The sequence below is a fragment of the Anolis sagrei genome, chromosome 6, assembly GCF_037176765.1.
Source record: "Anolis sagrei isolate rAnoSag1 chromosome 6, rAnoSag1.mat, whole genome shotgun sequence".
NCBI lineage: Eukaryota > Metazoa > Chordata > Lepidosauria > Squamata > Dactyloidae > Anolis > Anolis sagrei.
Window position 1 is genome coordinate 132,950,844 of NC_090026.1, and position 12,582 is coordinate 132,963,425.

The following is a 12,582-nucleotide window of genomic DNA, read 5'->3' on the forward strand; positions in this document are numbered from 1 at the left end:
GAACGCCACACGCGCTCTAGTCTCCTCTTCCTTCGCTTCATCGCTGCCAGCTCCTCGGTGAACCAAGGAGCTGGTTTAGCTCGGCTACTTGAGAGGGGAGTAAGTTCCACCCCAATAGCTGTAGAAATTAAGGAGAAAGGAGCCCCTGAAGTTTCCCCAATTATAGTGTTGCCCTCCAGGTCAAGAAGAAGCCCTCTGACTTAAAACACACCACACGAAGAGTGAAGAAACAAATCTTTTTAAATTGAAGCTTAGAAAATAGCCAGAAGAAACAAATGCTTGTAAGAAAATCAGAAGGTTTCAAAAGTAATTAGTCCATAAAAAGTAGGAACACAAAGGAATGTCCACACAAGAAATAAAAACAATCCAAGACAGCATTAATCCAGACAGGGATCAAACAGGATGCAAAGATAATCCAAAAGGCTAAAAAACTCCACAGAAACAAGACCCCTTGAACAAGACTTCCATGGCCCAAGAACTTGGTTTCCAAATGATGCCTGATCTGACAGGTTTTCCCTTGAAGCAAACTTTATATCCCAAAACTCAGAAATTGGTTTTGCTTCCCCCCACATTTTCCCTTTATCAGACGCAGCCTTTTGGAGCAACGTAAATTTGTTGTCGATCCTGGCTGATCTCCAGCCGCCTATTCTTCAACTCCCTATCTGGCTGCTCATTAAAATTCCCAGGTGTCAGATTGTTTTCCAAACCCAAATCTTGAGAACTCATAGAGAGAGAGAGAGAGAGAGAGAGAGAGAGAGAGAGAGAGAGAGAGAGGGAGAGAATTATCATTGCTAGGCCCAGGGATATACTCATGAGAAACTGCCCTTTGCACTGGGGGCTCTATGTCATTGTCTGTATGAAAATCATTGACCAAACCAGTTCCATCTTGTATCTCAGCCTCGGCAACATCATTTCCTTCATCATTTCTCACATCAGGATCAGGGGAGCTTCCCTGGAATTTGGTGGAAAAGAGAAAACTCCGGATGATTTTGCGCAACGGTTTCATGAAGATGTTGAAGAGCATGGGAAAAAGAATGGAACCTTGCAGGACCCCACAGGTCAAGGGCCAGGGGTCTGAGCAGGTGTCCTCCAACATCACCATCTGGGTACGATCTTCCAGGAAGGAGTGGAACCACTGCAACACAATGCTCCCAAGACCCATTCCGGAGAGCCAACCCAGAAGGATACCATGGTCAATGATATTGAAAGCTGCTGAGATGTCCAAAAGAACCAACAGGGATACACTCCTTCATCTAGTTCTCTGTGGAGATCATCCATCAGGGTGACCAGAGCTATCTCCATTCCGTGACCAGGCCTAAAAGCAGACCAAAGTGGAGAAACTGTTTGGAATGTACACCCGTTGATAGCTCATCATGATCATTCCTTTTAGCTTGCGATTGCCCATGGCTCAGCAACAACGGAGCATTCTTCATAGGTGCTATATTTCCTCTGCCCCAAATGTATTCCTGAGGAGAGGGGGAGGGGTGGAAATTGGAGCCTCCTTTCCACCGGGTCCTTCTGGGCCTCCTTCTCCTTTTTTTGTGCTTCCGAGGAGAGGCGCCCATTCTATGTGACCATGAAGCCCATTCTTGTAAATCTCACCAAAGGCATGAATACAATATCATAGTGTGAAGGCCACCAAGGACCAGCGCCGGGCACCAGCTATGCCCATTCCCCACAACAGCTACGCCTGATGCCAGCTTAGAAGACCCCCACCCTCAAGACCCCCACTCACTTTGAACTGCAGTGCTTCCTTTGGCCTCTGAAGAGCAGCAAGAATGACAGCGACAGGCAGACTGGATCTTGGCACTGGTCCTAAAACCGTGGCACTTTGAATTTCGCTACAATCACGGCATTTCCCAGAAAAGAGAGAAGCTCCCTCTTGTGTGGGGGAAAGGACCTAGTGAAGGCCCTTCTTAGAAAAGGGGAGAATTCCTTTCCATGCGGCCAAGCCCCCTTGGTTCAGAAATTCGAGCCTGCACAGAAGGAGCCGGTTGATCTCAGCACAGAAACGCAACCAGATACCCCGTTCCCAGGGCAAGCGCATTGTAAACATGGTGGGTGCCATGGATATAACCGAATAACTTTCCCAATCACACCACAACACACACACTCACTCACTCATGGCTGCATGGACATCCCAGAGGAGACAACCAACACTTGGAAGACAAGCCATGATGCCTGTGCTGTGGGTTGTGTCCCTCCTTGGCTTTGTGTGCCCAGAGGTATCTGTGGAGCGCAAGGATGGGGACAGGAGGCTTTGCAGAAAGCAGCCTGGCTTTGAGTCCCCCCCCCCCGGGGGGGTGAGAAAAGCGGTATATAAATAATACTGTAAATAAATAAGTAAATAAATAAATTCTTTCCAGAGTGAAGAGGAGGAAGCCTTGGGGAGAAGCACCCTCTGGGTTCCTTCTCTTAACCAATTATGGATCCATCTAACTGTAGTTTTGCCTAGCTTGCATTTGACTCATTTGTTTGGCAGAAGGGCATGGGAGAACTTGTCAAAGGAAGGAAGGCTTTCCTGAAATCCAGGTGTGCTACGTCCACACTACATCATAAGTTTCTGCATACCATCATACACATTTCTGTATAACAGAGACACACAGATACACAGTCAGTCACACACGTTCCACTCCGGCTTCTCTGTTCAACCCCATTCTTGCTCCTGGCAGGCTTTTCTCTCCAGCTTTTGCTCCCTCTCTCGTTTACTTCTGATCTTGGTCATTTTATCTTCGTGAAGGAGCCCCAAATGTGTCATGGAGTCCAGTCCACCCCATGCAACCACCTGCCCCAAGTGGAGATATGGCACGGATCACAAAACCAGCCCTCACGGCCACAGCGAGACCCCCAAGTTTTCATTTGAGAAGTGAAGAGAGAGGGAGGCAGAAGACAGTTCCATCTTGTCTCCTGTGCTTTACTAATAATATAATATAATATAATATAATATAATATAATATAATATAATATAATAATATAATATAATAATGTAATAATATAATATAATATACATCTAATATTTATAATGGAGCCCCGGTGTCGCAGTGGGTTAAACCCCTGTGCTGGCAGGACTGAAGACCGACAGGACGCAGGTTTGAATCCGGGGAGAGTGCGGATGAGCTCCCTCTGTCAGCTCTAGCTCCTCATGCAAAGGGGACATGAGAGAAGCCTCCCACCAGGATGGTAAAAACATCAAAACATCCAGGAGACCCATGGGCAATGTCCTTGCAGACGGCCCATTCTCTCACACCAGAAGTGACTTGCAGTTTCTCAACACGACCAAAATATTATAATGTAATACAATATAATAGTAATAATGCAATATTATAATAATATATTATATACCACATGTAATATTACTAATAATATTACAATATAATGGTATAGTACGATATAGTAATATATAATATAATATATTGTATGTACATATATCTGGTAAGCCGCTCTGAGTCCCCTTCAGGGTGAGAAGGGGGGCATAGAAATGTCGTAAATAAATAATAAATAAACCATAAATAGTCCTGCAAAGGAGGAGACTTGGGGAAGCAGGGCCCCCCAAGGGAGGGTTGGAGGGTTCCCTCTTCGTGCAAAAGGGGAATCCCAGCCAAACAGGGCCCTCCGCTCAGGATTTCCAAGGGAAAGTTCATTCAAGGTTGCAAAGAAAGAATCCGTGTTGTTCTATGTTTCATATGTGTTTAATAGTGTATGTTTCATAGGATAGGATGAGTGCTTTAGATAGAGTCTTGTTCATGGCTGTAGTCTTTTTGTTGTCTTTCTGAGGCAGAGGGAGATCATTCTTGCTTTTAGTAACTCTTTTTTTCTGTCTGTTTCTGTCTGTATTTCTGTTATCTTATATATACGACACTCATGTGGAAAAAGGAATGAACGCTGTGGGGTTTTCCACAGACGCAGAGCTGAAATGAAACCTCCAGGAAGGCCCTGGGCATAGCATTGTCGATGTGTTGACAGAGGTATAAAATAATGCCTCCATTCCATCAAGAGTCACAATCTGACTATTTATTTCATGTATTTTCTCACAAAAGTTCAGCGTAACCAATACAGGGCTATATCAGAGGAGCAAAGAAATACATCACTAAATTCCAAAACTGCCTAAGCATCGGGCGTTTAATCACTGAAGATACCTAACATTATACATTTTGCACCCAAAATCATACATCCCAAATATTAGCTGAAAGAAATAAACATATGGAAACAGAAGCTATGAGAAATCAGTCAACTATCATTCATCCCCTGAAGCAATTAGGAATAGTATTTGCTGCATGGAATCATTGCAGGAATTGAATGGAATATAAATGGATCTATATACAGGGTTAGTCAAAATGAATAGGCCAATAAGAAAATTAATTGTAGCCGAATTGGCCTATTCATTTTGACTAACCCTGTATATAATACATATAGGTGGATAGCGCTTTGGGATACTCCAGGCGCCGTGGCTGCTGCTGGTTGTGCTACTAGCAGTTAGCTACCAGCTGGTAAATAAACGTTACCTCCTCTCCCTTTTCCCCACCCAATTGACTCAGTATGTTATTTAGAGAACCATAGGACAATCTGGACTTCTATAGGGATTTAAAATGGCTTCACCTGTGAGAACATCTGTCCGTGAATGTTGTTCGAAGGTTAAAAATGAAATGCGAGGCACTGGTTCATCGGTGAGTATGCGCCTTTTGCACGTTCTTACATGGATGGACCTTTGGTTCATAGTGTTCCTTTGTTTTTTTTTTTTTTGTTTTTTTTGAAGGGTTGGGCCTGATAAAAGTATCACCAAGGTGTGTTTTGGATTTTGTGGAAAAGGCAACATGGTTGCATCTATTAGAGTACGTTGAAGTAATAGGAAAATCGAAGGGTTATTTCATAGGTTTTTGTATGCTTCTAACAATCGTTGGTTCTTCTTCCACTGTTCTCCGATCATCCATTCCAGACGTTGGTGTTGTATCTGTCTTTGGTCCCTATTTAGCATCTCTTGAGTGTAAAAGGGGGCCTGGCTGTTCTTTTCCAGCATGGCATCGATCATGCTGAGCAGCTCCTTCACCTGCTCTTCCCTCTCCTCACCTTCAGCCTTGTTCTCGAAAGCAAGGCAACGCCCCCCACATCGGTCAATGTCCTCCCGAAGAAATGCACCTTCTTCATTTAAAAATGTTTCCAAAGGCTTTCCTTCCAGATCTCCTTTGCGGGTGAATAACATGATCATGTAATCCTTGGCATTAAAGTGAAAAATATTGTGGTTTTTGTCCTCCTGAGTGAAACGGGCCAAGCGCATGACATGTATAATTACGTGTGGACCTGGATAGCACAATTTTATACACTTTTCAAGTCCTTTGGAAGTTTCTTCCAGTGTTACACCGGTGTCAAAAAACCCAGGAGTATCAACAACCACAATTTTCCTGCCATCAATTACAGTCTCCTTCTTTTTACATGTTGTTGTCAGTAATCTGGATGACATGATAGACTTAAAGTGCTTCTGTCCCAGGATGGTGTTTCCTGTGGCGCTCTTCCCAGCTCCAGTTTTCCCCACGAGGACAATCCTCAGTTCAGTGTCTGAAACAAGGGAGAAGAACAAGAGAAGATGTTGTCAGACAAGGGGAGCCCACTTTTATTCTTCTGACCCAAGAACCCATGAAGCAAGATGGGAAACCAAAGGGCGATTATGCGGGAATAAAGGTATCCTGAGGGCCATATGTGAAGGGGGGGGTGTGTCTCCTTCCTTAAGGGGCCAAAGCCCCTCCCCAACCCCTCACCCCCCAGGCTGAAGGTGAGCTCTCCTCCTCCTCCTCCTCTTTCTTTGCTCTCTGGCAGGGGAGGGGGAACGGAGGGGGCTGAACCCCTCGGGCAGACTAGGCTCAGCACCCAGGATTTCCAAGGCCCAGTCTGTATATCAGGGACGCAGCACAAAAATGTTAGATTTCCAAATAACATGTACTATGGACCAATCTGTCTCGGCAGACAAAGTAATGCAATTCCGGAATATTCAGGTGTGTAGAATAACTCGTATATATTGAGAGGCCTTCACTTCAAAATGTTGCTGGGTTTTTTAAAAGTTGAACCCCCTCAATGATTTTAAGTTGGGTAAGGAAAGTTATGTGTGCCAGTTGGCTGAATTGCCTTCCCAAGATTAGGGTGTGCATTGGATTCGTGCAATATGGTAATCGTAGTGCTGAACCAAAGCAACAGGGGAAGCCACTTCAGAAGCACCTGGAGCTCCTCTTAAAGTTAAAGTGGATTCATTCCACGGCATAGATGCGCCCCAAGGTTTTCTTTTCCACGGCTGACAGCTTTGGTGTTCTCTAACACTTTTGCTTTTAAAGATGGAATTCTAAACATGCAGCCACTAGAATTCGCACCTTTTTAGTCCAAATTACAAAGAGCACGCTTTTTGCGGCTGCGCATTACGTTCACCAGCAAATACTTTTTTTTGGTTTATTGTTGTTGTTTTATTGAAAGATGCCGGTATGGTGTTTACCGCATGGAGCTTTGTTTAGAAGAGAAATCTCTTTGGAAGGAAATTGGTTGTCCAACTTATTAGTACTACTGTGTTTCCCCCAAAATAAGACACTGTCTTATATTTATTTTTCCTCAAGAAGACACACCATGGCTTATTTTCAGGGGGTGTCTTGTTTTTACTAAGTATGTTCTGGAACGGCTGTACCAGGAGCTCCAATTTCATTTGCTTTGTATTAAATGTTTGTTTGCAGTCCTAGGTTTCAGGGACTCTGCAAACAGGTGGCTTCCTTTGGTTGCAGTCATAGGGCAAGTCACCTGTCCATTATCGTTAAGTTTTTGTCCCGCCCCTTGCTCAGGGCAATTGGGAAGGGAGCCATTTTTTAGTTAGTCTCAGCAAGGAAAGCTAATGTACAGGATGTGTGCAAGCTTCCCTTGTACAAAAGCTTCAACCCTTAAGACTTTCCGGTGGAAAACAGTCTTAAGAGCATCCAAGACTTTCCGGGGGAGAACAGTCTCCAAAGATTTCCAGCCCTAAAGACCAAAGAACTCCAGCTGGAGAACATCTCAGCCTAAGCGAAGGAAGAGAGATGCTTTGGAACGGTGGTGCTGAAGGAAAGTTCCGAGAGTGCCTTGGACCGCCAGAAGATCCAACCAGTCCATCCTCCAGGAAAGGAAGCCTGACTGCTCACTGGAGGGAAGGAGATTAGAGGCCAAGATGGTCACATCCCAAGAAAGGAAAGCTTAGAGAAGACAATGATGCTGGGGAAAAAGGAAGGAAAAAGGAAGAGGGGCCGACCAAGGGCAAGGTGGATGGATGGTATCCTTGAAATAACTGGATTGACCTTGAAGGAGCTGGGGGTGGCGACGACTAACAGGGAGCTCTGGTGTGGGATGGTCCACGAGGTCACGAAGAGTCGGAAAGGACTGAACGAATGAACAACTAAAGTCAGGTGATCATCCACTGAACAATTTCCATGCCCAACAAGGCAGTGTTGAGCTGGCAACGTCTCATCTAATAACATGGAAAGAGAAAACCTTCTGGCACATTCATTTGGGCTCTGGTGTGCACAGGAGGCTTGCTATTATTGCAAGTTAAAGACATGAAACCCATACCAGACTTCAATCACTTTCACAGTATTTTCTACTTTCTACTCAACATTCCTGCTGCCTTCTCTCTCTTACCTTCGTGATTCAGAGTTCTCCAAACAATTTCCAGTCTTTTCAATTCCTGGAGGACTTTCTTCAAAAACATCCTACTCTTAGGTTGTGATGTGTACAATGAATCAAGGAAAATCTTCATGCTCATGCAGCCCATTTTCCAGAACTTCTTATCAAAGTTACAGATGCCTCCACTCTTTTCCGTCTTGTTGGCAAAGAGTGCAGAGTTATGGAACTTGAAGTGGGCATGAGTCCCACTGGCATCTTTGGCACACGGCACATGGGCTGCTTTCATGGCCTCCAGGACAGGAGGGGTCTGTCCATCTGCAAAGGTGACCAGGACTTGGATGTGGTCCTTCACGTCCTTCCCCAGACTGGAGAGCACAGAGTGAAACATATATCTCTGGTCAGGTGTCAAGCAAGCCAAAGAGTCCTGCAGCACAAGGCAGGTGGCATCCAGGTAGTTGGTATCTGGCAATGTGGACAAAAAGTGCCTGATCTCCTTTATTGACAAGAGGTTGTGCTCTATACCTTCTGCATCACCAAATCCTGGGGTGTCAATGATTGTGAGGGAATAGGGGATCTGAAATCCCTCCTGATAAGGCAACACATAGACCTTCATGTTGGAAGTTTGGCTTTCAGCTTGGCTTCTGTGGGTCTCTTCGTGAATGAGTTTGAATCGGAATTCATCTTCCCATTGGATACCCATGATGTAGTTGATCATCCCATTGATGAGGGTGGTCTTCCCAGACCCTGTTGCTCCCATTATCATGATGACTTTGTTGGGGACCCTTGGGTTCTCTTCTCCAAGGTAATATGTCAGATGGGATGTTGAATCAGCAGATGTCTCCTTTAAGGGAAGAACATAGGTTGATGGTTGTCCTTCTACCACCAGCCTGCTTTTTGGGAGATATTTTTGAACCAGTCTGTCCTTCTCTTCTTCATGCAGGGATGTAGAAACCTCTACCTCTTCACTGGGAACACCCTGATCCCCATTGGCACACACTGCGGACACTCGGAGTCCGTAGAGTGACTGAGGACTCAGCCCACTAATCTGGAAGAATTCTATTTTTCTCCCCGTCCGTCTCTCATTCCATTCACCTTTTCCTTCACCATTCTCATTTTCAACTCTGTACTCCACTTTGTACTCCTGTATAACAACTCCCACTCCGATGGCACTGGGATTCCCCCAGGAAATAGAAATCACGGAGGACCCCACACTTACTTTTGTGGGTTTCCCAGGAGGTCCAACGGGAAGGGTCTTCACAGACTGGGTGACGTTGCTGGTCTCACTGAGGCCCGGCTTGCACCTCGCAGCGTATTGGAACTGGTACTCTGTGTTTGGGCTTAGACCTCTTAGTAGGAAGGTCTCCTGGCTGCTCTCCGTGTTCACAGTCTTCCAGTTCTCTTCTCCCTCAATCCTGTACTCTACCTGGTAGCTGGTGATATTCTCTCTCCCATACTTGGCTGGTTGAAAGGTCAGCTGGACGCTGTCATGTCTAATTCCACTGACAAGAAGAGGGAGAGGTTTTGAGGGGAGGTCAAAGTTGCAATTGACCAGCTCTCCGTCTTCATAGAAGTAAACAGAAGCTCCTGGGTTGTCCTTGTCTGGGACAGAGGACACAACAAATTGCACTTTCTCACGTGACTTATTGACACGGGAAAAGTCCGAAATGGATCTGGCAGCTTTCCGAGCTCTTTGGGATATCTGTTTGCACTCAAACCAGGCCTGGCATTTGGAGTTCGCTTTTTCTTCCACACCTTCTTTCTGAAGATAATGTTGTAAATTGGCTAAAAATGGTTCCTCATCATGTAAAGAAGTGAATGTAAAGCTGATGACAAATTCATTCTGGGGGTCAAGCACTATTTCATTCAGTTTCCTCTGAGAGGAGAGGACTTCTATCCCACTGAGGATAGCAAGGTAAGATTTCACAAAATCCATCTCTTCCTCCTTCATCTTCAGAAATTCCTGGAGCTTTCGGCTGTTGAAGGGAGACTGGCTCACAGACCTCAAGACATCTGCCAGGACGCCTTCCTCTTTTCCTCCTCCCCGGATGGAAGGCAAGATTTCAGCCAGCTCTTTCTGAAAAATCTGCCTGTGCTGCTTGCAGAGGTCCTGGAAATGTTGGACGTTCTTCTTGATTTCTGGGAAGGCGTTGGCAATGGGATTCTTCCCCAGGTCACTACATCTCATGTCAATTTCACTGAGTTCCTCCAGAATATTTTGGGCATCAAAGATGAGTGCTAGGCTGATCTCTCGCACCATCTTGGCTGCCCTGGAATCTATTTTGGTCAATGGGTACAGCCATACCTTGATGGGCACAGCTTTCTCTCCATTGTCTCCCATCATTTTGGGAAGAGTGGAGTACACTTGCATGGCATCCTGGAAACTCACTGGATTGCTCTCCAGAGAAAAGTCTCCATGGAACTTGCAGCTGAAGTTCTCAGCCAGTTTTTTCTCTTTCTCATCCACCTTCACATGTGCTTCTCCTTCTATAGATACTGCCTTTTTAATCACAGCCTGGAGCTTTCCCTCTATGTCTTGCACAGACTCAAAAGAGGACACTTCTCGGTCAAAGACAAAAAAAGCCTGGGCTCCATACAAGATGGCCGTGACAACATGGGTGGCAGTCCCATGCTCAAAGACACTTGGGTGAGCAATGTTCTGGACTCCCAGGTGGCTCATGGTCAGCTGCTTGTACTCAGTGGTGGCTTTGTACTGCAAGGTGACTCTGGCTTGTTGCTTGGAGGTCTTGGTATCTTGGAAGTATTTGGCGGATCCTTCCAGTTCAACCAGTCCTCCCAGGAAACTGGCTTTGAGGGAGGCGGAGACATTGAGGGCAGAGGCCTTGTCATCAATAGAGTCAGATACAATGATCTCGAATTCCGTTTTTGGTTGGGGTCCGATGCTAACATCCTTCTTAAGGGAGTTCAGGTCCCAAAGGGTGATCCCTGGAACAAAGCAGAAGAAAACAGACAAAGCTCAGCAATACACAGATAGAAATACAAAATGCAGGCATCCCAAATACCTCACTCTGAAAACACTGGAGGAATGAAAAATCATTGTGTTTGCACAACGCATGGGCAACCTCTCTTCAGACGGCCAAGTCTGCTTCTGACACAATAAAAAAATCATGTAGCATTGAGAAGCCCTACATGGTTTGGGTCCAGGTTGCCTAAAGGATCACATTCTCCCGTACAATCTGGCTTGCACATTGAGGTCCTCTGTGGGGCTTCTGCTCCAACCAGCCAGAACCCAACTGGCAACTGTCACCAGGAGGACCTTTTCATCAGTAAATGCGGGCCACTGGATTGGCTTTTTGGTTGATATTGTATTAATTGTATGTTTTTAATTACCGTGATTATTGTTGTTGCTTTTTATTGTAATTGTTGGCATCGAATTGTGCCGGATGTAAGCTGGCCTGAGTCCCCCCTAGGGAGTGAAAAGGGTGGGGTAGAAATGCCCGAAATAAATAAATAAATAAATAAATCAGCTGGCCCAAGATTGTGGAATGACCTGCCAGTAGAGCTCCAATGAGAAGCCCTACATGGTTTGGGACCAGGTTGCTAAAGGATCACATTCTCCCATACAATCCGCCCTGCACATTGAGGTCCTCTGTGGGGCTTCTGCTCCAACCAGACTGAACCCAACTGGCAACTCTCACCAAGAGGACCTTTTCATCACCCGCCCTAAGACTGTGGAATGACCTGCCAGTAGAGCTCCAATAGTTAGATCAGCTGTCGGAATTTAAAAACCATGTAAAGACCTTTCTCTTCCAGAAGGCCTACCCAGCCAGTCTTTAAGCATGAATTTCAAACTTTGGTCTCTGTCCTGTGTGATTAATGTGTATTTTACAGAAATGCTTTGATCTGTATCTTTTATGGAACTGAATTTGAATGTGTGTTTTTAATTGTGTTGTGACCCGCCTCGAGCCATCGGGAGAGGTGGGTAAGAAATAATAACAATAATTATAATAATAATAATTATTTTCTTGCCTGTTCCAAGCCCGGTCAAACAGGAACTCACCCAACAGCCCTGAATTTAGTGAGGAACACCTGGGGAATAAAAAGGAAACCCCTCCATGAAAATAACGGGCACAGAAATATCTAAAACCCTGACGTGTCCTCTATTTCTCTTCCACTTTTGCAGATGTTCCCTTTTTGCCACACACACACAAACATATGCACTTGCAATGAAAAAATGGAGTGACAATGTCAGCCCAGGTCTGAATGGAATTGAAGTCTAGAAGCGGTTGGGATCCTTCAAAGTCTATGTATGTGTCCATTGTCTTAAATTTCCTTGCCCACCTCAGGCATTGAGAGGTCGGCCCTTACCTGGGATGAGGGTGTCCTTCCGGCAGTCGTAGAGCATTCCCAACTGGAAGGGGCGGCCCAAGGCGGGCATCACAATGGTGTCCTCTGACAGGGCCATGGCTCAGGTCCCCGGGGTCCCTCTCCCCTCTGCCTCTCTGTTGGAAACAAGAGGAGTGATGGAAGAAGCACAGATTGTGTGGCCAAAGAGAGGAGCATGGAGAGGACAGTCAGGGACAGAACCACAAAAGTAACTCCCAGAAAAGCGAAGGGTGCTTCTGGCAGATATTGCATTGTGAAGCAATGGCAAGATTGGTCACTTGGCTGGTGACATAGCAGAGTGCCACTCAACCTGGTTGTCCATGCACTGTGGATGTCTCTGGGCTGTTGGCGACAAGTCCCCAGTGAATTTCCAGTAAAGAAGGAAACATTTGTTCCAAAAATGGTGCTGGCCCCTGGCAAAAATATACCTCCCCCCCCCAATAGACAGCATGAGTACACAGTAAGAGAAGCCATCTCCTTGGTCTACCAAGGTGCAACAAAGTCCTCTAGTGATGAGACAGAAAGAATATAATCCACAGGGTTGTTGTGGGTTTTTCGGGCTATATGGCCATGTTCTAGAAGCATTCTCTCCTGACGTTTCACTTACATCTATGGCAA

The 12,582-nt window shown here is 45.6% G+C and overlaps 1 protein-coding gene across 1 annotated transcript; it reads right to left on the minus strand.

Moving 5' to 3' along the window:
- Positions 1-4,749: 4,749 nt before the first annotated feature.
- Positions 4,750-12,336, minus strand: LOC137097406 (uncharacterized). Its single transcript, XM_067470444.1, has 3 exons — positions 11,947-12,336; positions 7,636-10,563; positions 4,750-5,550 (listed from the first exon to the last, which is right to left on the minus strand). The coding sequence occupies exons 1-3, from the start codon at positions 12,041-12,043 to the stop codon at positions 4,865-4,867; spliced, it is 3,711 nt and encodes a 1,236-aa protein (XP_067326545.1). The 5' UTR covers positions 12,044-12,336; the 3' UTR covers positions 4,750-4,864.
- Positions 12,337-12,582: the final 246 nt, after the last annotated feature.

Coding starts and splice junctions, on each gene's coding strand:
- LOC137097406 (XM_067470444.1), bottom strand. CDS start 12,043: ATGGCCCTGTCAGAGGACACCATTGTGATGCCCGCCTTGGGCCGCCCC. Junction 10,564..11,946: donor GAAGGACACCCTCATCCCAG/GTAAGGGCCGAC, acceptor GCTTTGTTCCAG/GGATCACCCTTTGGGACCTG. Junction 5,551..7,635: donor GAGAACTCTGAATCACGAAG/GTAAGAGAGAGA, acceptor CCCTTGTTTCAG/ACACTGAACTGAGGATTGTC.